General features: G+C 45.3%; 1 protein-coding gene and 1 long non-coding RNA gene across 2 annotated transcripts in view; both read left to right on the forward strand.

Moving 5' to 3' along the window:
* Nucleotides 1–21,146, forward strand: part of hyou1 (hypoxia up-regulated 1) — a 42,170-nt gene extending 21,024 nt beyond the window's left edge. Inside the window, exons 17-24 of the mRNA XM_052046235.1 lie at nt 1,449–1,604; nt 7,783–7,943; nt 8,030–8,117; nt 17,908–18,164; nt 18,247–18,331; nt 19,722–19,977; nt 20,067–20,171; nt 20,285–21,146. Of these exons, the coding sequence (XP_051902195.1) occupies nt 1,449–1,604; nt 7,783–7,943; nt 8,030–8,117; nt 17,908–18,164; nt 18,247–18,331; nt 19,722–19,977; nt 20,067–20,171; nt 20,285–20,316 (1,140 nt within the window). The 3' untranslated portion in view covers nt 20,317–21,146. The remainder of the gene's footprint in view (nt 1–1,448; nt 1,605–7,782; nt 7,944–8,029; nt 8,118–17,907; nt 18,165–18,246; nt 18,332–19,721; nt 19,978–20,066; nt 20,172–20,284) is intronic.
* LOC127587840 (uncharacterized) lies at nt 18,338–18,786 on the forward strand. The gene is made up of 2 exons (XR_007958875.1): nt 18,338–18,616; nt 18,659–18,786. It is a non-coding gene; the product is annotated as an uncharacterized LOC127587840 (long non-coding RNA).
* Nucleotides 21,147–26,348: the final 5,202 nt, after the last annotated feature.

Below are 26,348 nucleotides of genomic sequence, written 5' to 3' on the forward strand. Positions count from 1 at the left end.
AAGAGACACGCCTACGAAGCTCAGTTCAAACTTCATGCCATTGGTTATGCTTTTTTGGCATGCGTGCCCATCTCACAGCAGCGGTGAAAACCAAGTCAAGCAAATGAACTCTGAGCTTGCCGTTATTCCCGGAGGCTTGACAAAAGAACTCCAACCGCTGGACATCGGCATCAACCGGGTGTTCAAAGTAAAGTTGCGAACGGCATGGGAACAATGGATGATCGATGGCAAACACAACTTTACAAAGAGTGAGAGGCGGCGCTGGGCGAGTTATGCCACAATTTGCAAATGGATTGTGGCTGCTTGGACGAACGTGTCTGCTTGCACTGTTGTTCGAGTTTTTGGCAAAGCCGGCATCATTTCTGTGGAGCCGCATGGCAATGAGAGTGACTCTGACAACGAGAGAGAACGTGGCGTTTTTGATGGATTACGGTACTTGCACAATTGTTCAATTCTTTCTACACACACACGCGCTGCCACCATGTTTCGCTCTGTTGTTTACTTTCAAATGTGGGAAAGCTTCACACGAGAGAAATGTTGACTTTGCTGTTGCTGCTCCTTCTTTCCGCTCGGCAATGCGTAGCAACTCACACTTTAGCATGTGATGCGTTCAATGACAACTGGGATGTGCAGTCCTCCGCTTCTGATACAGAGGATGAGGACTTTGATGGATTTCTGGGTGATGATTGATCAAAAACGTGAAAACATTGTACGATGGCTAAATAAAATACACCCGAACTCAGTTTTGCTTTTGTTGCCTTTTTAAAAACGTGTTTTTAGCTTGTATCTGTATGCCTTGGCATGCTACCGTATGCTTCAAGCTAACGTGTTAGCGTGCGCGCATGCACGCCGTATGTTTAAGCTGGCGTATGTTTTACCACTGCAAAACTGCGCCCATTAAGACAGTGCGGTTTGTCTATGTGTAAAATACAGAAATGTCACCCATTAATGAGACTGCGCCCAACCTTACGGTGCGTCGAATAGTCGTGAAAATACGGTACATCCGGTCCTCCATGCCATGACTGTTGGTGTTTCAAACATAGTATGTAAATACAGTGGTACTACTTACGAAATGAATATGTTCTGGAAGAATTTTTTTTTTAACTAGACAATTTTGTAAGTAGGGATGCGTTTTCCATTTAATTGGCCTAATCCGTTCCAAGCCCCCTTCAATGGCAGAGCAGCTAAAAGTATGTATAAACTCTGAGCTGTGACGAGCAGCCCATACTGTATTTTTACCTTTCGTATCTTGAAATTTCTTTCGTATCAAGAGGCAATATTTTCCTGTTGAGGCGTTTCGTAACGTGAAAATTTTATTTGAACAGATGTTCGGAAGTACACTGTAGAGGTAATTTTATCCAACTAAAATTTGGCACACAATTCGAACGTTTAAAGGAGCTATCATAACTCGAGGTTCAATTGTAAATAATACGGATTTGTGTAATCAGGATGATAAAGATGAATCTGGAAAAGCGGGCGAGGATGAGAAAAAAGAGGAGGACACCCAGAAGGTGGAGAGTACCAAGGACGAATCGGAGCAAAGCGCGACAAAGGAGAAAAACCAGGAGAAGACAGAAGATGCGGGATCTTTGACTGATGACAAGGTAAATATGAAAATTGATGCGTTCACATTGAGCTCTCCATTTATCGGTCGTCTGTCTTATTTTAGACCGGACTCGGCAACACGCGGCTCCAGAGCCACATGCGGCTCTTTACCACCATCTTTTTGCGCCCTGGAGCTTTGTAAATAATGTTTGAAAATGGAAATCAACGAAGATTTGCATAACAGCCTGCGACACACGTTTCTATTAGCAGGGCGGGATGCAAGGCAGGTGGCTGTTGCCCAAAAAAATAAAAGGCGTTTCATGTACAATTCACGTAGAGTACTTGCAAAGAGAATCTGGAGGGCTTTGATAAGTATTTTTAAAACGGTACGCGTGAGTTACGATAGGCAAAAACCCTGCAGAAGTGTGTCCCATGCCTCCGCGTCAGATCTCGACTAAAGCAGGTAGGCATGCATCTGTAAGTGTGTAGTGTATGCGTGTGTGTATTGCGGTAGGTTGGTTGAACAAAAGGTAGATCTTCGGTCAAAAAAGGTTTGGCACCCCTGCTCTACAGAATGCATTGCACGGAGAAAAAAAACGCATACCGTATTTTCACGACCATTCGGCGCACGGTATTGTTGGGCGCAGTCTCAGTAACGGGTGCTATTTCTGTGTTTGACACATACACAAAACGTACTGTATTATTAGGCGCAGCCAGGCATGGTAAAACATACGCCAGCTTAAACATACGGCATGCATGCACGCTAAAAACAGGTTTTTAAAAAGGCAACGGAAGCAAAACTGAGTTCGGTTGTACTTTATTTAGCCATTTTACAAAAGCGATAATATTGCACCAAAACAGAATATCGGCGACGAAATCACAAAATAAATTCAATGGGGGGGCATTTGTGAACACACAACAAAGGAATGAATAACAAACAATTCTGAGACGGTGCAGTCTCCTACTTGCATACAGCATGCGTTTCTTTCATTGTAAGTTTTATGGAAGGGTTTTATTTTTTGCGGCTCCAGACACTTTTTTTGTTTTGTTTTTTGTCCAATATGGCTCTTTCAACATTTTGGGTTGCCGACCCCTGCCTTAGACCAGTGAGTGCATCTTGCATCTTCTTCTTGAGAACAAAAAACTCAGAACCTTAGAGTTTTTAAGCCTGGGCAGCTTTGAACATTGCCTCCAATCTTGTCATGTTGGCTCCTTAAAGTGCAGTCTTTCATCATATTCTTTCCTTCACTTTTCCAACGAGGCTCGCTCATCATCATCGTTCTTGTCACATACGTGCACTCAATATTCTTCCAACACACTGTCAAACACAAATGGAGAACCCATTTACCTGAATCTTTTTCAAATTCTCGAAACTACACATCCAAATAGGCTTGTCATACACTTGTCATACAAAAAAAATCTTGCCACTCAAAATTAATTCGAAAATCACACGAAACAGGTTCTACGAACCTTTGTTCAATCAGGGCGCTCATCGAGTCTGGATGGTAAATCGGGAAACAGAAAACATAACACTTATCGGGAATATCGGTGGTGAGTACTTAACTGACTATCAAATGACTTTGCTTACTGCATATTTGCATTACATGCGTCAGCCAATAGCAAAATTTATTGGCTCCCCTTATACGCGATATTGTCATACTAAAAAAAAATGTTTGTCTCAACTAATCCTCCCACTTTCAGAAAGTATTAGCTGGTTTGCCTCCAAATTGTCAGTCGTCCTCCAACTCATTTTGGAGTTTTTTTTTTTTAATTCCTAAATCTTGTGGCCCCAAATTTTCATCACTCAATAAGGATATGTGATTTTTGAATGGGGCACGTTGGACCATTGTGCAAGAAAAAAGTTTCTAACTCGACACTGAGGACTGTACCTTGCTGTCCAATTATAATGGATTTAGCAGTTGGTGGTACTGTCACTCCATTAGTGAGTGTTTCTCATTTACCTTTGAATGCGTTGCTGCGGATCATAGTAGGCTGTGAAACCTTCTCATTGCCGTTATTATTGGTTGAAAACTAGACGATTGATGCCGAGGTGGTTGATCTCCAAGACATCCAGTGATCCAGTATGGAACCAGCCACGGGTTGACTGGGCAATGCTCTCGAATGCGTCCAGGCTGTCTGTATCCCCAACAGCCATCCAGTCGTGTTCACATACAGTATATGTAGGACGTTCTCCAGAATTGGTATTCAGAACACTCGTGCCCACACAGCCTTGATGTCCTCATGGGCAAGTATTTGGCTGACTGTTTCTTCCTCAAATGTCCTTATCCTAGCAGCAGACTGCAGTCACCCTTGAGCCAAACATTTCTCGTACCGTTGCCACTGGGCCCAAGTTGAGCATGAGTTTTTTGTTTAATACGTGCAATCGTATACCTCGCTTTTCATGAACAATACAGTATTGCAGATTTTTCACCAGTGCTTTGCAATTGCATTTTCCTGTTGTATGTGATGTATTAGTTTAAGAAGACAATACTGTATACAAATGTAACATAGTTGATGATCAATGTATGCAAAAATCAAGGTCGTGTTTTCCGGACTATAAGTCAGTTATATTTCATTGTCACGCCAGGGTGCAACTTATATTTCGGAGCGACCTATATGTGAAATTATTAACACATTACCTGCATATCATTTTACATGTTATTTTCATGTTAACCACAAGCGGGCGCTCAAGGCTTGTGTTGATGCTTTCCAAATTGCCGGTAACTGATAAAAGCACCTGACGATGAGTCTGACGTAAGCGACGTAAAAGAGAAAGCGCCGCATCTTCTACCCTCCTGAGTTTGTGGAGTTGTTCAAAATTGCAAAATTGATACAAGGGATGAAGATTTCTTTGGATTTCGTGATTTGGAGTGACACTGATGGTTTGGTAAACATGATAGCATGTTCTTTATGCTTTAGTTGTCTGACTGACTCTTAATACAGTATGTTATGAGAACATACCAAAGATGTTCTCAGTTCGTTGTTTATGCGTCATGTGACCTTGGCATATCGTACACCGAGTCAGCCTCTAGTTCTCTATTTTGATTATTTGCCTTTCAAGATGACATGTCTGTTCTCGGTGTTGGATTTTATCAAATAAATTTCCCCCAAAAATGCGACTTAGGCTAATTCTCTCCAGCGTGTCCTGGGTTGTCCCCGGGGTCTCCTGCCAGTGGGGCATGCCCGGAACACCTCACCAGGGATGCGTCCAGGAGGCCTGAGATGCCCGAGCCACCTCATCTTGCTCCTCTCGATATGGAGGAGAAGCGGCTCAACTCTGAGCCCCTCCCGGATGACCGAGCTTCTCACCTTATCTCCAAGGGAGAGCCCCGACACCCTGCGGAGAAAACTCATTTCGGCCGCTTGTATCCGGGATCTCGTTCTTTTGGTAACGACCCACAGCTCGTGACCATAGATGAGGGTTGGGACGTAGATCGAACGGTAAATTGAGAGCTTCGCCCTTTCACTCAGCTCCTTCTTTACCACGACAGACCGATACAATTTCTGCATCGATCCGCCTGTCGATCGCTCGCCCCCTCCTGCACTCACTCGTGAACAAGACCCCAAGATACTTAAACTCCTCCACTTGGGGCAAGATCTCCTCCCCGACCTGGAGAGGGCACTCCACCCTTTTCTGACTGATGACCATGGTTTCAGATTTGGTGGTGCTGATCCTCATCCTAACCGCTTCACACTCGGCTGCGAAACATTCCAGTGAGAGTTGGAGAGCCCTGCTTGAAGGAGCCAACAGTACCACATCATCTGCAAAAAGCAGAGATGCAATACTGAGGCCACCAAATCAGACCCCGTCAACGCTTCGGCTGCGCCGAGAAATTCTGTCCATAAAGGTGACGAACAGAATCGGCGACAAAGGGCAGCCTTGGCGCAGTCCAACCCTCACTGGAAACGATTCCGACTTACTGCCGGCAATGCAAACCTAACTCTGACATCGGCCATATCGGGACCATACAGCCCGTATCAGGGGGCTCGGTACCCCATACTGCAGAGGACCTTGCTACGGGTGTAGAGCTGGTTCACCCTTCCATGGCCAGGACAAAAACCACACTGCTCCTCCATCTGAGGTTTGACTTCCTGACGGACCCTCCTCTCCAGCACCCCTGAATAGACCTGACCACGGAGGCTGAGGAGTGTGATCCCTCTGTAGTTGGAACACACCCTTCGGTGTCCCCCTTTTTAAAAAGAGGGACCACCACCCCGGTCTGCCAATCCAGAGGCACTCTCCCCGATGACCATGCGATGCTGCAGAGGCGTGTCAACGAGGACAGCCCCACAGCATCCAGAGCCTTGAACTCCGGGCGAATCTCATCCACCCCTGGGGCCTCACCACCGAGGAGCTTTTTAACCACATCGGTGACCTCAACCACAGAGATGGGAGAGCCCACCTCAGGGTCCTCAGACTCTGCTTCCTCCGAGGAAGGCGTGCTGGTGGAGTTGAGGTCTACGAAGTACTCTGCCCACCGGTTCGCAACGTCCCGAGTCGAAGTCAGCAGCACCCCATCCCCACTGTACACAGTGTTAGTGGTGCACTGCTTCCCCCTCCTGAGAAGTCGGATGGTGGACCAGAATTTCTTCGAAGCTGTCCGGAAGTCGGCTTCCATGGCCTCACCGAACTCTTCCCACGCCCGGGTTTGTGCCTCGGCGACCACCGAAGCTGCGTTCCGCTTAGCCAGTCGATACCAGTCAGCTGCCTCTGGGGTCCCACAGGCCAAAAAGGCCTCCTCCTTCAGCTTGATGGCATCCCTTACTGCTGGTGTTCACCAGCGAGTAAGGGGGTTGCCACGTTGTGGCACGCCACAACAGGCGTGCCATGTTCCGCGCCTCAACAATAGAGGCGCGGAACATGGTCCATTCGGACTCAATGTCCCCCGCCTCCCCCAGAACATGGGAGAAGCTCTTCCGGAGGTGGGAGTTGAAACTCTTTCTGACAGGGGATTCCGCCAGACGCTCCCAACAAACCCTCACAATACGTTTGGGTCTGCCAGGACGGACCGGCATCTTCCCCCACCATCTGAGCCTACTCACCACCAGGTGGTGATCAGTTGACAGCTCCGCCCCTCTCTTAACCCGAATGTCCAAAACAACAGGCCACAAATCCGATGATACAACCACAAAGTCAATCATCGAACTGCGGCCGAGGGTGTCCTGGTGCCAAGTGCGCATATGGACGCCCTTATGTTTGAACTAGGTGTTCGTTATGGACAATCCGTGACGAGCACAGAAGTCCAATAACAAAACACCACTCGAGTTCTGATCGTGGGGGGGCCGTTCCTCCCAATCACGCCCTTCCAGGTCTCACTGCCATTGCCCACGTGAGCATTGAAGTCTCCCAGCAGAAGAAGGGAGTCCCCAGCTGGAATACTCTCCAGCACACCGTCCAAGGACTCCAAAAAGGTTGGGTACGCTGAGCTTCTGTTTGGTGCATATGCACAAACAACAGTCAGGACCCGTCCCCCGACCCGAAGGCGGAGGGAGGCAACCCTCTCGTCTACCGGTGTGAACCCCAATGTACAGCTACTGAGCCGGGGGGAAATGAGAATGCCCACACCTGTTCTGCGCCTCTCATCGTGAGCAACTCCAGAGTGGTAGAGAGTCCAGCCCCTCTCGAGAGAACTGGTACCAGAACCCAGGCTATGTGTGGAGGCAAGTCCGACTATATCCAGTCGGAACTTCTGTACCTCGCACACCAGCTCGGGCTCATTCCCTGCAAGAAATGTGACATTCCAAGTCCCTAGAGCTAGCTTCTGCAGCTGAGGATCGGACCGCCATGGACCCGCCTTTGGCTGCTGCCCAGCTCACATTGCATCCGACCCCTTTCGCCCCTTCCCCTGGGTGGTGAGCCCATGAGAAGGGGGACCCACGTTGCCTCTTCAGGCTGAGCCCGACCGGGCCCCATGGGTGTAGGCCTGGCCATCAGGCGCTCGCCAACGAGCCCCACCTCCTGGCCTGACTCCAGAGGGGGGCCCCGGTGACCTGCGTCTGGGCAAGGGAAATTAGATCCATTAATTTTAATCATCATGAGGGGTCTTTGAGCCGTGCTTTGTCTGGTCCCTCACCGATAACCTATTTGCCATGGGTGACCCTGCCAGGGGCATAAAGCCCCAGACAACTTAGCTCCTAGGATCATTGGGGTACACAAATCCCTCCACCATGGTAAGGTGACGGAGGGGCCGTGTAATTTCCCTTTACACCTGAAATGATAGAACATCTCTTCTGTAGGAGGAAAAGGATGATGAAAAGAAATCCAAGGCAGAAAAGGATGATTACAACTTGGCTAAACCTCTGAAAAAGGCAAAGATCTCAGAAGACATTGCGATTGAGCTCGTCATCAACGATGTGACGGATCCCACTGAAGACGACCGTAAAGCTTCCATAAAGAAGTAAGTGATCCATTTTCATTCCTGTATTTCCAAGCTGCTTCTGTTGCTCCTTGGTGCAATCAGGCAAAAACGGCTATCTTTTTCAGGCTGCAAGATTTGACAGATCGAGACCTGTCCAAACAAGAAAGGGAAAAGATGCTCAACACCCTGGAAGCATATATCTTTGAAACTCAAGTAAGCTCAAGCATTCTTTCTATGTAACTCACAAATTGTTTTCCGCTCGTCCCTGTAATTTCTGTTTTCACTAACATTGTAGGCAACTCTACATTTTGTGAAAACATGGCTTAGGTTGATGCAGTTTGAGAGTCACGATTTTTTCCCCCTTAAAAATCAATCTCCAGATTTCACTGCAGCGATAAAACAAACAACCTCTCTGAGATTTGCCCTGTTGATCGTCATCGTGAATACATTTTGAGCGTTGAAAAAAAGTTTTTAGGACCACTTCCTAGTGTGACATGACAACACGGCCATGTAATCAAGAGCCCCCTTTATAGCCTTAAAATGCATCGCTATCAAAAAAAATCGTTACCAATAAACTGGCAGAATATCCCTGCAACACAATACCGTTTAATCAACTCCCACGCTGTCTTTAATGTAACAATACGTCGCTAGAAAAATGGCATTCAGTGACAACTGAGTAGTTTACACGTCTAGCATGATGTCCAGTTTCATTTTTAACAACCACACAATAAAATAGATGAATCCATTGTTACAAACTATATGCAGACACAATTTTTTTGTGTATTCTGACACTTGAGTCGGTGGGAGTTGACTATTTTAACCATATTTTCACAACCATACAATCCACTGTATTAAAAGGCATAGTGTCAGTTACGGGTGCTATTTCTGGATTTAATACAGACACAAAACACATTGTATTATTGGACGCAGGCATGGTCAAACATAAGCTAGCTTAAAAAGTATGGCAGCGTGCAGGCACGCTCGCACATTTTTTTAAAAAGGCACTAAGCAAAACTTAGTTTGGTTGAACTTTGTCAAAGTATTGAACAATGTATTCCCATTATTTTTGTTTTTAATAAATCCTCATCCTCAAATCCATAAAAGTCCTAATCTTCTGTATCCGGAATGAACCACTCGGTAAGTTCACAACTTACCATCGCTCCCACACCACTCGCAATGTCACTCTGGCCGTTTCTGTCCATTTCCACGGCAACCAAGTGCAGCAGTAAAGGTCAATTTCACACGCCTCCGCATCGCTATTGGGCTGGTCCCCTTCTTCTCCACAGTGTCATTCACTGGGATGTCTACAGTGAGTGGTGCCTCATCCATTTTGATTATGTGTTTGGGCTGGATGTGTTTGTCGGCAATCTTTTTGTTGCATTTCAAAATGCAAAGTAACCTGATAACATGATAAACTGTCCACTTTAGTCACTGCTGTCCCCCAAAAGGGTTGAAAGTAATCTCAGTTTAGAAAAAAAAAGACTTTAACTGACTTTAATTTTAGTTTCAGCCAATTTATAGGATCGCTGTGGATATCAAAATTTAAATTAAGCATTAATTGAAAAATTAAATTGTCTACTCCACAACACTACTCTCAAGACCCCCGTGTCGATTGCTGCTTTTTACATTAAACGTTACAGCCCATATCTCACAGAGCAGCAAAGGTATGGAAAGGGGTCTGGCGGTGGCTGCAGGGAGAAGCGGCTTACAATGCTCGCCAGACTCTCCTCAGGGTCAGAGATGAAAGTCCTCCGGAATTCCGGATTTTTCAACTTGTCCTCAATTTTCCTCCGGGAAATTAATTAGATAGCCTAAAATGAATCAGGGTATTAGTTGACAACATTGAATGAACACGCGTTTGTGTGCGTTGTTTCGCTTGTAGCGACACCATTCGAGCGAAGCGCGCCACAGCACTCGGTTGGTCTCTGCTGTATGGATGCAAGCGTCGTTTTGGTTTCAACCAATCAGCGCTGACAAAACTAGACGTCAGAAGAAGTACGACAACAGCAAACGCAAGCAACGGCAATACCACTCCCCTACCTTGGACTTTCGAAATTTCGGCGACAGCGGAAGCCTCAAAGTCCAGATAAATCATTGAATATTGAGTATTTGAGCGCTATATGTGAAGTTATTCGTGCGTAATGTTCAAGCAGGTAGACAGACAAGCAGACTTACGCGCGATAGACGCGAGTGTGAGGAACACGTTCAAGTGGTCATGGCTCGAAGAAAGGGGCTTGAACCGAGATTTATTTGTCTGACTACATTCGGAAGGTCGACAAACGCGGTAAGTCACTTTGATTCTCTCCTCTATCACCTCAAAAGGCTTTAAACAACAAAGCGTACGAGGGAGAAGCGGTTACGATTCCATGACTGTCCATGGTTTGCTTTAATGCTTTTTAAATTTAAAAGAAAAAATCCCTTTTATGTTTTGTTACTTTTCAAAGCGTACAATCCGGAAAATAACTTCTTAAAATAATTTCACTTTGCCGCAATAAAAAAATAATTTGAGCACATCAAAATTATTTTTGTCGCGGACCACTTTGAAGTTGCGTCTTCCCTCGGGAGGCTGTTATGACAAACCACAAAAATCTTTCGTCTCATCGCATTATTACTTGTACAAAACAAATGAATTGATTCTTTCTTTCTTTAGTCCTCTTGCACTTCATGGCGCGTAGAGTCAACCATAGCAACCAGGTCTCTCCACCTGGGTCTATTGTGGGCAAGGTTTTGTGCCAGGGTCACATTGCAGGCCCCAAGGTCCAGGGCTATGACGTCTAGCCAGCGAGTGCGGTGGGCACCTCTGGGTCGTCTCCAGCCAGCTTGCTGGGGATTGAAGGCCAGGATGGTGCTGGTTGGGTGTTCCTGAGGCAGGCGGATGACATGGCCATACCATTGCACTCTGCACATTGCTGCGAGACGGGAGGCTTGTGGGTGTTTGATTTTGTCTGTTAGAGCCTGATTTGTGATGTGCTCGGTCCACTCGATACCTTCAATCCTCCTGAGGGCCCTGGAGTCAAAGCCATTAAGCCTGGCCTCAAGAGAGTTATTCAGTGGCCAGGTTTCGAAGCCGCTCAGGAGGACAGAGATGTCTGAGGCACTGTAGATTCTGAGCTTTGTTTCACGGGATAAGGTCTCCACAAGTACTGCAAGACAGAAGCTGGAAGGGCGCGATGACGGTCGACCTCTGTTTTGAGGCCTCCATTGTTGGTCACTGTCGAGTCGAGCCGAGATATTTAAAGGTGGAGACAAAGTAGACAGGGGTGCCATCAAATACAAAAGATGGTGGGTCAGGTCCATCGCCAACATGCATCAATTTTGTCTTGGCCCAACTAATCTTTAGACCAAGCTTTTTGGACTCTTCATTGAACGCTCGAGAGCCTCATTAAGCTGATCGGCAGTCTCGCTGAACAAGACGGTGTCATCAGCATACTCGAGGTCTTTTAGAATGCAGTTGGTGAGTGACACTCCAGTAATCTGCTCACAGATTCTTGACATCAGGTGGTCAATGACGCAGTTAAAGACCTTTGGAGCGGCAACACATCCCTGCCTTACACCACTGTTGATGGGGAACCACTCGGAGTCTTGGCCATTCACGCATACACAGCTTTCCGCACCCTGGTACAGTTATTTGATGAGTGGTCTTGGTTATTTGAAGAGAGAATCTTGGTAGCGACTTCAAGGGATTTTAAGATGTTCCAGAGGGAGCCATAGTCCACTGTGTCAAAAGCAGCCTTGAGGTCAATAAAAGCAATAAATAAGTGCCGGTCCTTTCTGAACTTCCGAGCCTTTTCTATCAGAAGTCAGAGAGCAGAGATGTGTTCCATGGTGGAACGGTTGGACATAAATCCGGCTTGTTGGCGGTGTCTGCTTCTGGTTGCAGGTAGAGCTCGGGTGAGTAGAATGCGAGTGAAAAGTTTACCCGGAATCAGAATCATCTTTATTGGCCAAGTATGTAGAACACACAACGAATTTGTCTCTGGTATAACACGCTGCATTAGTATCATCATAAACAAGGACATGACAAATAGGTATGGAAGGACATTTCGTAATGTAAGTGAACCTTAGGGCAGTGGTACCACCCAGTGACAACTGTGAGACAATGTGCAAAGTATCAAGCAGAGCAAAGTATCAGTGGTAGAATACAATACGATGACAGTTGTACAGTTGGTGCAGAAAATCATTGAACCATTTTAGAGTGACCAGTAGCAGTATTTGTTGTACAAGAAGAGTAACTGTTTAGGGAGTTAATAGCTAGAGGGAAGAGGCTGTTTAAGTATCTGCTAGATTTGGTGCTCATGGCTCTGTAGCGCCTGCCTGAGGGGAGTAGCTGGAAAAGGTGGTGGGCAGGGTGCGGGTCATCCAGGAGGATTTTCCGTGCCCTTGTTTTGATTCTTGCAGTATGCAAGTTCTCAAGAGTGGGTAGGGCGGTGCCAATGATTTTTTCTGCCGTCCTAACCGTCCGTTGAAGTCGGATTTTGTCCTTTTTTGTGGCGGCCCCAAACCAAACCGTGATGGAAGAACACAGGATTGATTCAATGACTGCCGTGTAGAACTGACGTAGCACCTCCTGTGGCAGGCCATGCTTCCTCAGCAACCTCAGGAAGTACATCCTCTGCTGGGCCCTTTTCAGAGTGAAAATGATGTTGACTTCCCACTTCATGTCCAGGGAGACTGTGATTCCCAGGAACTTGAAGGTCTCGACGGTTGACACAGGGCAGTTGGATAGTGTGAGGGGCAACTGTGGAGAAGGATGTTTCCTGAAGTCCACGATCCTCTCTACAGTCTTGAGTGTGTTCAGCCCCAGGTTGTGTCGGTTGCACCAGAGCTCCAGCAATACAAATGATCAGATCATCAGCAAGCTCTGCAGATGACTGACCTTGTACCTGTTCATTTAAATCAGCTGTGTTGCAACAGGGAGACTTGTAAAACATGCAGGACAGCGGCCCTCCAGGACCTGAGTTTGACACCTATGCTTTATGAGTTCGACAGCTGGACTTGTTGAGGTGCAATCGTTTGTGTAGAGGGAGAAGAGCAGTGGAGAGAGGACACATCCCTGTGGGGCTCCAGTGCTAGTAGTGCACGTTGATGATGTTGTTCCTCCCAGTCTCACCTGTTGTGTCCGTCCCGTCAGGAAGCTGAGGATCCACTGGCAGATCGTAGGGGAGAAGTTTGAGGGTGAGGAGTTTCGGGATGATGGTGTTAAACGCAGAGCTGAAATCCATAAACAGGATCCTTGCGTAGGTCCCTTTGCTGTCGAGGTGCTCGAGGATGTAGTGCAGACCTGTTTGCCCGGTAGGCAAACTGAAGAGGGTCCAGCAGGGGTCCCGTGACATTCTTGAGGTGGTTCAGCACAATGCGTTCAAAGGACTTCATGACCACAGACGTCAGAGCGACAGGCCTATAGTCGTTCAGTTCCGATGTTGCAGATGTCTTGGCAACTGGGATGATGGTAGACTGTTTGAAGCAGGATGGGACGTCACACAGCTCCAGGGATCTGTTGAAGATTTGTGTGAAGACCGGAGCAAGCTGGTCAGCACAGACTTTCAGGCAGGAGGGGGACACTTTCTCGGGCCCCGCAGCTTTCTTGATCTTCTGCTGCTTGAAGAGCCGTCTCGCGTCCTGTTCGTGGATCTGTAGTGGAGAAAGAGGGTGGGGGGGGGGGTAGATAGAGTAGTTTCTGGTAGAGATGGGGGTGTCCTTTTCAAATCGGCAGAAAAACATTATTAGTTCATCAGCAAGACCCTTATTGTTCACTGTTTGGGGGGATGGCATTCTATAGTTTGTGAAAGCTTTCAGGCCATTCCATACAGATGCAGAGTCGTTAGCAGAGAACTGGATTTTCAGCCTCTCTGCATAGCTTCTCTTAGCGATGTTAATTTCCTTTGTCAATTGGTTTTGGGCGTGTTTGTACAGTGCCCGATCTCCACTTCTAAATGCGGCCTCTTTTTCTTTCCTGAGTTGCCTGAGTTTGGGAGTGAACCATGGCTTGTTATTGTTGAAGGAGCAGAAGGACTTCGTTGGTACACACATGTCCTCACAGAAACTGATATATGATGTTCCAGTGTCTGTGTATTCATCCGGTGTGCCCGTTGAAGTTTCAAAGACGCCCCAATCAGTGCAGTCTAAGCATTCTTGTAGAGCTAGCTTTGCTTCATCTGTCCATTTTTTCACAGTCTTAACAACCGGTTTAACACATTTGAGTTTCTGTCTGTATGTAGGTATTAAGTGTATTAAATTGTGGTCAGAAAGACCCAATGCTGCACGGGCGATCGATCAGTATGAATTTTTGATTGTTGTATAGCGGTGGTCTAGAATGTTGCCTTCTCTGGTTATATCTGGGAAGTTCATGGTTAAGATGTGCTCTATTAAAATAGCCCAAAATGAACAGGTGTGACTCTGGGTATTTTAGTTTGAGTTTGTTTACTTGTTCAGCTAGCGTTTGTATCGCCGTGTTAGCGTTAGCGTGTGGCGCAATGTAAACACCGACTAGTAAAAAGGAGGTGAACTCAAGTGGCGAGTAGAAAGGCTTGCAGTTTAAACCCTTGGGTCCTTCAAATGAAAAAAAACACTAAGTTACGCATTTTACAATTTTGTAAATGATGTAAATTGTGTAATACATTTTTTTTTCCAAACACTCAAAATGTTCAGAAACATCTGTGCTATCCATACATATACAGTTTTTATTAGTTTTTGGGGATTTTTTTGCCCTTTATGGATAATAAAGGCAGTACTGTGCTATGACACTTCAAAGAAATCTATAAAATTAAAACCTGAATTTGAAGATGTCATATCACACAAGTAGAGCCTTGATAATGACAAAGAATTATGCCCAAAGAAAAATTGTGGATGGAAAAAAAATTATGGAAGTGCCGTTTTCATGAATATGTACAATTTCTAGTAAATGTTTTGAGGTGTGATAACTAAGTCATTTATGAATATTTTTTTACTTTCAACAACTTCAACAATGTTCACTGCCATCAGAGCTATCCATACATATATAGTTTGCAAAGGAAAGTCACAAACACAAAACGGCTTCGAGGTAAAAAAATTGTCCGTTGTTATTGTGTGCCCTTCCGGCGAGTCCATGCGCCCCGGCGCCGCCTGAAGGCTTGCCGGTGTAAACCTCGAGCTTGGAGGCGGGGGCGGAAGGGGAGGCGGCTGCCAGCGGCGTCCAAGGCGGCTGTCGGCGGCTTGAATTCGGCGAGCGGCGGCAGTCGAATGCAGCTTTTTTTTTTCTTTTGCAAAAAAATAGTTATGTTGTGTACTCTGCGGCTGTGTGCGCCGGCGCCCGCGGGGAGAGAAGTAGGGGGTGGGGTACGGTGCCGGTCATTGGCCGGTTTCCTACCCCCTCCGCCCTGGCCCACACCGCCCGCTCCGCGATGGCGGCTGGTGGGAGAGGCGTGGGGCGTGGCGTGACGACGGGCTACGGCGCCGGTCATTGGCCGGTTTCCTACTCCCCTTCGCCGACCCACAGCGCCCGTCTCGCGGCCTGATCCACGCGAGGGTGTCGGCGGCGGTGGACCCCTCCCATAACTTTATTTTTTGCGAAAGAAAAACAAAGTTGTGTCTGGAGGTCCCAACCAAGCCCTACAAACAATCCCGACCGGAATTGTTCATGCAATAATGCCCCGCGAGGTCGTCGGGGCGGCGCCGGCGCAGCCGCCGTTAGGTACCCAACGTAACTTTATTTTTTGCAAAAGGAAAAAAAATTGTGTCTGGAGGTCCCAACCAAGCCCTACTAACAATCCATGTTCATGTAAGAATGCATCGGTTTGAAGCCTCCTGGAAAAAGGCAAACTCATTTGCGATCCTCTGACGCCACCTAAAATTGTAATGACCTCAACCCAACAATGTGGCATGCATACGTCTGTCCAAGCGAAAACAAAGCGATTGACGTAAAAATCGCGTGAAATGCATGTTTACACATTAGGTTTACGATGCATTCAAAAATATGAATTATAATGTGTCTCTATGGTGCAAAATATGTAAATTGTGATAATTACAGAACGTTTTATTCTTTGCTGCAATGCCTGAGAATTATCAGCCGGTGACTTCATGAAATTTCGGCCATTTTGAACCCCCCCTTGACGTTTCAGCTCTCTCGTGTTATTGCGAATGCCTTTGCCTTTGATTCAAAGACGAGAATACGTCACAACGCTGCATTTGGCGTAGACGGTCGACTACCAAGGTTTAAAGACGGCGACTCCATTCCGGGCTTCAGTGTGCGTCGAGCTTCGTGACATCATCTCTCTGGAATGACCTCCCACTGAACATTCGGCAAGCCTCCTCGCTGCCCATCTTTAAAGCCCTCCTCAAAACTCACTTGTATTCTTTGGCGTTTGACTCAGCATGACTTAGATTTGCTCTTGATTTTACTGCTTGGTGCTTTCTACCGCCTTATTACTTATTACTGATTCGTCTTACTGTTTATTGTATATGTTAAATCGCTCCATGTACAGCACTTTGTATGCAGCGATGGCTGTTTGAAAGTGCTCTATAAATACTGTTGACTTGACTTGACTTGACTTGACATCAGTGCACCATTCTTCGTTGATATAGAAGCAAATCCCACCACCTTTCGATTTCCCTGATAGCTCTGTGTCGCGGTCGGCTCAGAGAAGGCGGAAGCCGGGTAGATGTACCGCGGAATCCGGGTGGCGGTCACTGAGCCAGGTTTCAATGAAGCAGAACGCAGCAGAACGTGCAAAAGGTTTTGTTGATCTTTGTGAGGAGAAGAAGTTCATCCATCTTGTTTGGCAGAGATCATAAATTAGCAAGATGGATCGATGGGAGCGGGGTTCGTCCACGCTGCCGGAGCGTGTCTAGCACACCGGCTCGCTTCCCCCTCCTCCGGCGGCGTTTCCATGCTCCCTCCGTACAGCGCTGCCGCTCCGCTCGCGATTAGCTCCGAAAAACCTTGTGGATTTTCGTGTGCTGGTGAAAAAAGACCGAGCGTAGACTACCCAATGCTAAGCAACTTATTCTTTGTGTAAATGAGCTGCTCAGGGTCGCCAAAAACAGGGATAATACTCGGGAGCGTTTAACCGAGGTCGCCATACCTGTCGGCGCCTGATGAATGGAAAAGAGCATGGTGCCTCTATGGTGGCTACCGGTCAGTTGGTCTGCCTTATGCTTCCAGAAGTAAAGTATGATGCCCCGCCTCCAGTCATCAGGCAATGACTCTGTGACCCACACATGGTTGATGATCTGTGTGAGCCACAGGATGATGTGGTCACCACCAGCCTTCAGCGCCTCTGCTGTGATTGCACATGGACCTGACGCTTTACCATTTTTGAGCTTTGTCATGGCTGCTTTGACTTGGCTGGCGATATGGGGGTGATGGGACAGTCCGGGTTAGTGGTGAAATGTATGGTGAGAGTTGGGTCTTCGGGGACAGGAGGATGATTTCGGAGCTCACTAAAGTGCTCCTTCCAATGACTGATGCACTCAGTTTCGGTTGAACGAATCTTGCCAGCCCTGTCCTTGACTAAGTAACAGCGCCGGCGGGGGCCTGCTTCATCTTTGCGGAGGAGGTTGAAGAGCTGCCGCAGATTGTTGTTTTGGGAAGCTGCCTCCTTGGCTGATGCCTGAATGCTCCAGAAGATTTCCTTGTCATGTCGAAAGGAGATGTTCCGTTGGGTGTTAAGGAGCCAATACAGAGCCGTGTCCCCGCGCAACGAAGCGTCTCGTCTTCTGTTTCTTGACAAGTGAACACACGTGATTTGCTTCCGCGGGCCACATAAAATGACATGACGGGCTGGATTTGACCCCCGGGCCTTGAGTTTGACACCCGTCACTTACAGTTATTGCATCGACCAATAATCAGACAAATGAGATGATCCTTGCAACTCGGAGCCCCAAAAATGTGACTTGTCAATGTGAGGAAACTTTTTTTGGAGACTTTGGAAACCACAGCTTCCAAGATGATCGGTTCAAAACACTGCACGTAAGTACAGATTTAAAGCTGACATAAAATCCCCGCATATTGACATGTTTTTTCCAGGACAAATTATACCAGGAGGAATACCAGTTGGTGGTGACAGAGGAGGAGAGGGAGCAGATCTCCTCCAAACTCAGTGAAGCATCCGCATGGATGGACGATGATGGCTACACTGCAACCACCACTCAACTCAAGGAAAAGCTTTCTCAGCTCAAGCACGTGTGCAAGGACATGATTTTTCGGGTGGAAGAGCGGCGCAAGTGGCCCCATCACCTCGCTGCCCTGGACAGCATACTCAACACCTCCAGCATCTTCCTGCGGTGAGCTTTGTTGACATGGAAATCTGAGGACACTAGTTTGACATTGTCTTTGCTCTGACATTTTTTTTTAATACTTTCAAAGGAGTGCAAAGCTCATTCCAGGAGACGATCAAATATTTACTGAAGTTGAACTGAATGTTTTAGAAAAAGTGATCAATGGGACACTGGTAGGTGACGTTAATTTTTTTTTCTTCTTTTCAATTGCTCTACAGTTAGATCGAAAAGTTGAGCCTTGTGTGTGTGTGTGTGTGTGTGTGTGTGTGTTACTGTTCTATAAAAAGAAAACTAACACTGATTGGGATGATGGAAGTTAGGGGTGCACTGATCACACCTTTCTGGCCGATCCCCGATCTTTATAAAGCCTGACCTGCTGATCCCGATTTCTTTTCATTACTTGTGGAACAATACTATTTGGGTTGTTTTAAACACATGAAGTCCATTCTATTATTTAGGTTTAAAATAATTTTTAAAAAATAGTCTATTTTCCCAAATAGAAATAGAAAGCCTGTTAATCATCTCAAAGCAGAAGAGGACAAGTGGAGGGGAATGTGATTGGTGGACAAGATCGGTTTTATTAATGAGATCCGTTGATCACCAATTACCACCACCTACCTACCCCACCTCCCAAAAAAATGTAAGAAAATAGCCGCTGTTCCCAGCCGATGAATTGGTGCACCCCTAAACGGAATTCGGGTCAGTTTCATGCCTTTTGAGCTAGCTTCAATGCCCTGACAGAGGTGGGGGTGATGCATGTGGGAATTCTGAAACGCCAGCATCGGTAATGTAGGATTAACATTGGACATGCTGATCAATCTTTTGCACTTCATTTTCACACGGCTTGACACAAACGTTTTTTTTTTTACCAGCTAGCATGGACAGTCATACCTCGGGTTTCGACCATAATCCGTTCCAGAAGGCTGTTCGAAATCTGAAAGTATTTTATTAGTCCATGATTAGGGGCTAATAAACTATGCACCAAAAAAACAGACAGATTTGCGTAAATCACAACAAATACATCTGCTCACAATGAACGTTACAAGAGGAAGTGTCACTTCCTCGTAAAAGTAAGCCGAGAGGAGTCGAGTGGCGTATTTGGGTTTGGTCGAAAACCCATTGTCAGTCGTAATCCGAGGCATAAAAAATCTAATTTTCTGGTCAAAATCTGATTTGGTTGATAACAGAGACGTTCGAAAACCGAAGTTTGATTGTAATGTCGAATACAGTCCCTGTGTTGGTAGGAGCGTTAAAATGTATGCACTTGCACACATGCGACCAAATGAAATTCTTGGTCTCACAGTTTGAAACAGGTCTCATTTGCGAACCGATTTTAAGTACAGTCTCAAGATTTATTTAATTTATAAATTGCAAGAATCCATGTCAGTCTAACAGTAGCTGAATGCAACTTTGCTAGGTTTACATGCTTGCAATTGAGTATTTAGGTTGAACTTAAGTAAAGATGCCCTATTTCTATTATTATTTGTTTTATTTTCAAAACAAAGACAACTTTAGCTGATGCCTTTTACAAGTAATGCATGAAAACCACCGCCATCTGTCCAGACATGGAGGAATGAGATTGCCGCTGAGCAGGAGAAACGTTCTCCAAAAGAGCGTCCAGTCATGCTTTCCAAAGACATTGAGGCCAAGCTTGCCCTGCTGGACAGAGAAGTCAACTACCTTCTAAACAAGGCAAAGTTTGCCAAGCCGAAGCCTAAACCCAAGAACAACACGAGTGCCGATAAGAGCAGCAAGGCCAATAGCAGCGCTGAGCAGGAAGTCATCCTGCCCACAGAGGAGAGCCCCAACGAAACGAGTGGTGAGTGACGCTTGCACACTCAAAAACATAATGAAACGCCTATATGTGACAAGTAGAATTCCATATATTGACGACACTTTCAAATATAGAAAACCTAGAAGACAAGCTGCCCGTTGATGCCACGCCCACAGAGGAGAGCACTGCTCGGATAGAATCTGGGACCAAATCACAGCTCGCAGAAGAAACAAAAACAGGTTGGTTTGCTTTTCAGTTTTGTGATGACAGATTTCCAAAGTCATTGGTATGAATTGTAACTAACGTTCGGGTTTGGTTTTCTTTTTTTTTCCCCTTTTGTCCGAATTCCTAGGAACTGAGAACCACATAGATGATGAATTATAACAACTGGAACTGCGAGAGTTATCACAATATTTATTGATGGTGTAAATGTTTTTTTTTTCTTTTCATTTTTGACCTGATGTCCATTTGTTGATGTTTATTTGGTTTAAAGACTTTTCTCCTTTTTCTTATGTTGGTCTCAGCAGCATACGCTTCACACTGTGACGAAGAACTTTAGCAACTTGGTGTAGTTGTTGTTTTTTTGTTTTTTTTTAGTTAATGTTTGTTTTTACTCCTCTGCACTGTATTTTTCTGAACCCTATTGTTGTTGTATGCTGACGCTGAAGATCCTGTCCAGACAGCCCAACATGCACACCCACCTCTCCCAGGCCCTTGGAAGGAGCAAGAAAACAGAACTTCAATTATAACATTTCAGTCTGAGTCAATGTAACACATTAGATTGAATAGGCACATTGGATTATTGGCGTATTAAGAGTAAAGTAACATTAACTTTTTTTTTCTTTTTTTTTTTAAACCGGGGAATTACCCCCCTCCACCCCCCCAAAAAAAAAAATAAGGAATCGTGTCAGTGCGCTCTGTTATGGAAATATATATTTGATGAACATTTCTGGCAGCCAGAGAAAGATACTAGTTGTTCACACAACATAAGAAAGTGATTTTTCATTGATTGTGTATCATGGCATAATTGTCAAAACATGAACAATATGGTGTTCCATGGCAGTCGTAATACTAAAAAAAACATATTTGTCTAAAGTCAGAGCTGATATGCGATGACAAGTACACCGTATGCCCGGCGACCTGCACCCTTACTTTTGAGAACGGGTTAATTGGAAGATGACAACAAATAAAAGTGTCAATTTGTTGCCTCTGGAGTTGACTTAGTGTGCATTGCTCAAAAGATTTTTTTGGTGTGTGTACTATTCCAAATGGTCCACTTTTTTTCTCCAGTTTATTTTAAATGGAATATGTTCATTGGGTGTTTTTTCCCTTCCAGTTGAATGAACTATTGGGAAAAAAAATTCCACATATAAAAATATGAAGAATTGTGGACAGATAGTTTCTTGTTCAATGCTCTTGTACAGTTCATTCAATGTAATTTTCCAAAATCCCTGCTTGTCACTGATTTATGCAGTTCAGCATTTCAGCCCATTGTTATGAATTATTTAATAAAAGCATGACATTGGACAACAATTGTGAAAATTAGTCTCAATATGCCTCCTTGAGGTTGTGCTCTCTTGCAGGAAAAGCTTTTCTGCAGCCTATTTAATGTTGTCAGTTTTGGACTGATGTCCGAAAAGGGAGACATTAAAAAAGTCAACATTAGGGAGCACCAAAACCCCTGGGTATGGCAGTGTTAACCACTACGATGAAAAAAAATCTTAGATTTCTTCATGGCTGGACGGACTCTTATCAAATGTGTACAATTTTCACAAGAGAAAGATGATGTGGGTGAAGTGAACTTCACTTTCTCTTTAGCAGCTTAGGTAGGCACGGCAACGCCAAATTTTAAAAGAAAAAAAAGTGGTGACAGCACTTTGATTCAGTAACTGTGACTCATCAGATTTTCCAGCACCACAATGGCCACACCATTTGCGGAAAGTCACAATATTTGGTCTGAAGTAGGAAGCTTTACTGACCAATTTTCAGTTTTCTTCAACAGGCTCGGTGTAGTGCATTAAAATGTCCATCCATTTTCTGAGCCGCTTCTCCTCACAAGGGTCGCGGTTCCTGTTGGAGCCTATCCCAGCGGTCTTCCGGCAGTGGGCGCCAAACACCCTGAACTGGTCACCAGCCAATCGCAGGGCACACACAGATAAACAACCATCCACGCTCACACTCACCTAGGACAATTTACAGTGTTCCATTAACCTGCCATGCATGTTTTTGGAATGTGGGAGGAAATCAGAATACCCAGAGAAACCTCACGCAGGCACAGGTAGAACATGCAAACTCCACGCAGGAAGGCCGTAGCCGGAATTGAACCCTGCAACTCTGCGCTGTGAAGCCGACGTGCAAACCAGTCAACCACTCTGCCGTATTTTATCAACCAATAGGGGGGATTTTTCATTATTTTTCAGAAAAAAATCCCTTCTATGAATAAAAAAATCAATCCATCCATTTTCTGATCCGCTTTATCCTCTTTATCCTATTTTTTTTGTATTGCATTGATACATCAAGTCCACTTAACCAAATTAGCACACACAGTACTTGCTCAAATCAAAATAGGATTGAAAAAGTAATAAAATGTACAAAACACAATAGAGCACCAGATGTCGGCGTCACGCATCTCGCAATGCCCTCCGGCAAATGCAAACAGCCCTTTTGGCAGGGTAGAAAACTTGTCGCTACTTTCAGGAAACACCGCACTTTGACAATGGCCGACAGTTGATGCACATCTAGGTGCCACAACAATAGGGTGGGGGAGTCGAGTTCTCCAGCCCACCATTAGAAGAATCAAGGCCGCCCACTTACCCATCTAGTGCACCCGCTCTACAGTGAGGCCAAGGTAAGACAACCTATGTCGGCATACCCTCCTCAAACAGCAATTGGGGTGGAATGTCCCGCCAGCCTGTGGTGGGCCTTCCTGCAAGCACCAGAATTCTCACGCCCAACGAGTGATGCCCACCAGTTCCGGTAAACAACAATGTAGTAATTCTTAATATGTGTGGGTATAATTCATTCATTCATTCATCTTCCGAGCCGCTTGATCCTCACGAGGGTCGCGGGGGGTGCTGGAGCCTATCCCAGCTGTCTCCGGGCAGTAGGCGGGGGACACCCTGAATCGGTTGCCAGCCAATCGCAGGGCACACAGAGACGAACAACCATTCGCACTCACACTCACACCTAGGGACAATTTAGAGCGTCCAATCAGCCTGCCACGCATGTTTTTTTTGGAATGTGGGAGGAAACCGGAGCACCCGGAGAAAACCCACGCAGGCCCGGGGAGAACATGCAAACTCCACACAGGGAGGCCGGAGCTGGAATCGAACCCGGAACCTCTGCACTGTGAAGCCGACGTGCTAACCACTGGACTACCGGGCCGCCCGGGTATAATTCAAATTACGAAAATAATAACCTTTCATATTAAATATTCTCTTACTCGCTTTCCAAATTCTGGTTTTGTAATGGGTGGAGGTTTAAATATGATATTGGAACATAATTTGGACTGTTTGCCTGCAAGTGATCAGTCTTGTGGAAATATTCATTCATTCATTCATCTTCCATACTGCTTGATCCTTCTTGTGGAAATAATACCTTGAATACCTTATTTATGCAGTGGCGGCCTGGTGGCCGAGTGCGTCAACCTCACGGTGCACAGATCGTGTGTTAATAGAACACTCCAAATTGTCCCTCAGTGTGAGTGTGAGCGTGAATGGTTGTATGTCTCTGTGTGCCCTGCGATTGGGTGGCAACCGGTTCAAAGTGGATCATAAAATGGATGGATGTAAGCGTATTTATGCAGTGATATGATGGTGATGGTTGGTGATACTTTCATATGGAACGTATAAAACAATTACCTCTATTGCTCAGCACCGACGCCCCTACGTGTCATTGCAATGACTTTTCGAGTCCTGTCGTTGATGTAGGCCAATATCAGCAATCTGTTGGATGTGGGCCCACCTGCCAGTGACACATCATGAACAGAGTAGGGAAAGTAAGGGATTAGGGGAAGAGGGCAGAGGAAAGAAGCGTCTGTCCTGAGCAGGTCGCAAATTCACGAATTGCGGATGGCTGCTACGATATGTTAACAACAGTGTAGCAATTTCCTTTTCTCTGTTGAACTCTGGTCGTAACAGCCAGTCCGCTCCTAATACTGGGGTAAAGCTCATTAATACTGTATTGGCTCGAATATAAGACAGTGTTTTTTGCATTGAAATAAAAGTGGTGGTCGTCTTATATTCGGGGTCTAGACATTATACCCATTTACGGCGCTAGATGGCGCCAGATATTATTGAAGCGAATGCTGAACTTGACTTCCCAGGCCAAAGTGAACCCCTGTCACAAAGAATAAAAATGGCGGTAGGACGAAGAATAAAAATAAAAAATAGCAGTAAGAAAGAAAAGAGAAGAAAATAATAGAAGAGATAACAGAAAATGGAGAAACGTAGCGACAATCTGGAGAAAAGTGGGTCGAAGATGGGCCAGGTTAACCGGCAGCTGAGAAGTTATGTCATTTACATTTCAAAAACCAGAAGCCATTCATTTACGAACGTAATTGCACTTTAGTTTACATATTTAAATGTTTAGATATTAAGATTTGAATCTCTCAAATATATTGTTATAATCATTTGTTTCAGATGTACTGTAATTATTAATTATGTAATTATTCAAAAAGCATTTTTTCAAACTTGAGTCTTGAAAAAGAGGGGGTCGCCTTATAATCAGGGCCGTTTTATATTCGGGCCAATACGGTACTGGGGCATGTACCCCAGCAACAGGGGTCTGGCGATGCCCCTCATTATACTGGATGTTGCTTCATCGTTAGGAGAAAAATCTAGAGAGGGAAAAACATACAGCAAAAGAAAAAATTGACAGTCCGCCATGTTTTTTCAACTTTTTGTTCCTTTTAATATCTGGTGCCACTAAAAGCCTTATAAATACAATTCAATACATCCTGATTTATATAGCGCTTTCACAACAGCTACAGCTGTAACAAAGCGCGATACAAAAGGGTTAACATCAAATAAAATAATATAACACAACACATATCATAAAACAAGGATGGTCAAGCAATCTTAACCACTTTTCGTGCATACGCTTTGCTGTGTGAAGCAGTTCTCAATGAAAGAGGAGGGAATCAAAATGTCCTTTCACCAGTGGATCAGAGACGTCATGCTCAAAATTTGCACACATCTGCTACAAGCTAAGTTTGAAAGTAAACAAGAAACATTAGTGTCCATTGACAAAAAATGAGATTGATTCACTTCTCCTGCCCCATGAAAATCTGTTTCAATTCCAAGCGGCGACTCTGTTGCAAATAAGCATCCACACTCTGCAATGATGCTCTTCTCTCCTCATCCTCGGCTCCAGCAACCAATCATCCAACTGCACCAGCGCAGACTGTCCAACAGCACCGACATCTCAGCAAAACAATATGTGGCTGTGAAAGATGCTGTCCATTACAGGTGCAAAAAACCCCAAGCGCCCCGGGACTGTCCAGTGGGGACAGTCAAAATTCGCCGACAGTCCCTCCATCAAAATCAATGCTTGTACAACCAACAAGCACATAGCCCAAAAAAAACCCCACTGAAAACAATCCACATTGGGTCTTCACAAAGTAACAACAAACACCATGTGACAAAACGAAAGACAAAAAAAAAGCAAAGCTCTCAAAGAGCACTTGCCGACAGCTGCCAACTACGGCACCATCTTCGATATCATCAAGTGATGAATTAATACAAAAGAAAGTATGGAATGCCTAAAAGCACGATTTTGGGCAGTATAATCGCAGAGCCATTTACTATATATAAGAATTTCTGAAATCATTTTGGTTGTTATCAAGAAAACCTTTAGAATGTCTCACAATCAGCTCTTAAATTCTTATGAGATGTGTTTGCTCTCGTTGATTTATTGATCCTAAAAATATGTACCAATGCCAGAAACAAGGGTGGCTTCTTAATTTTTTCCATCGCTGTATAATAGAGCCATTCTACCCAATTGATTGATTGCTCCATCAGAGAGCAAAGGCAAGTCAGAATAGCATGGAGATGTCTCTGAAAAAACAGAGAGCGATGGAGATGTTTTGCCGGGCTTCGTCGCCACCTAGCACGTCGAGTGAAAGGTGATCAGACACCAGGATCAAGGCATTCATCACTAAAGACGATGAAAAGTGCAACACACAGCTACAGAGAAATACAAGTTAAAAGCTGAAGATCAAATAACAGAAAAATGAAAAATATAGAAAACATTGTCAGAGGTGCAAGTTGAAGACTAGTCCAAATGTTGTGCAAGAACCAAGACTCAGAAGGACTTAATGAAACACAAAGTTTCAGATCACAGAAAAAAGAGAAACATCTCACCAACCCTGCATGAAACATGATCCTCCAGTCATATAGGATAAGAAAACCATTATT

This window comes from Hippocampus zosterae, chromosome 16 (genome assembly GCF_025434085.1).
Source record: "Hippocampus zosterae strain Florida chromosome 16, ASM2543408v3, whole genome shotgun sequence".
Lineage (NCBI taxonomy): Eukaryota > Metazoa > Chordata > Actinopteri > Syngnathiformes > Syngnathidae > Hippocampus > Hippocampus zosterae.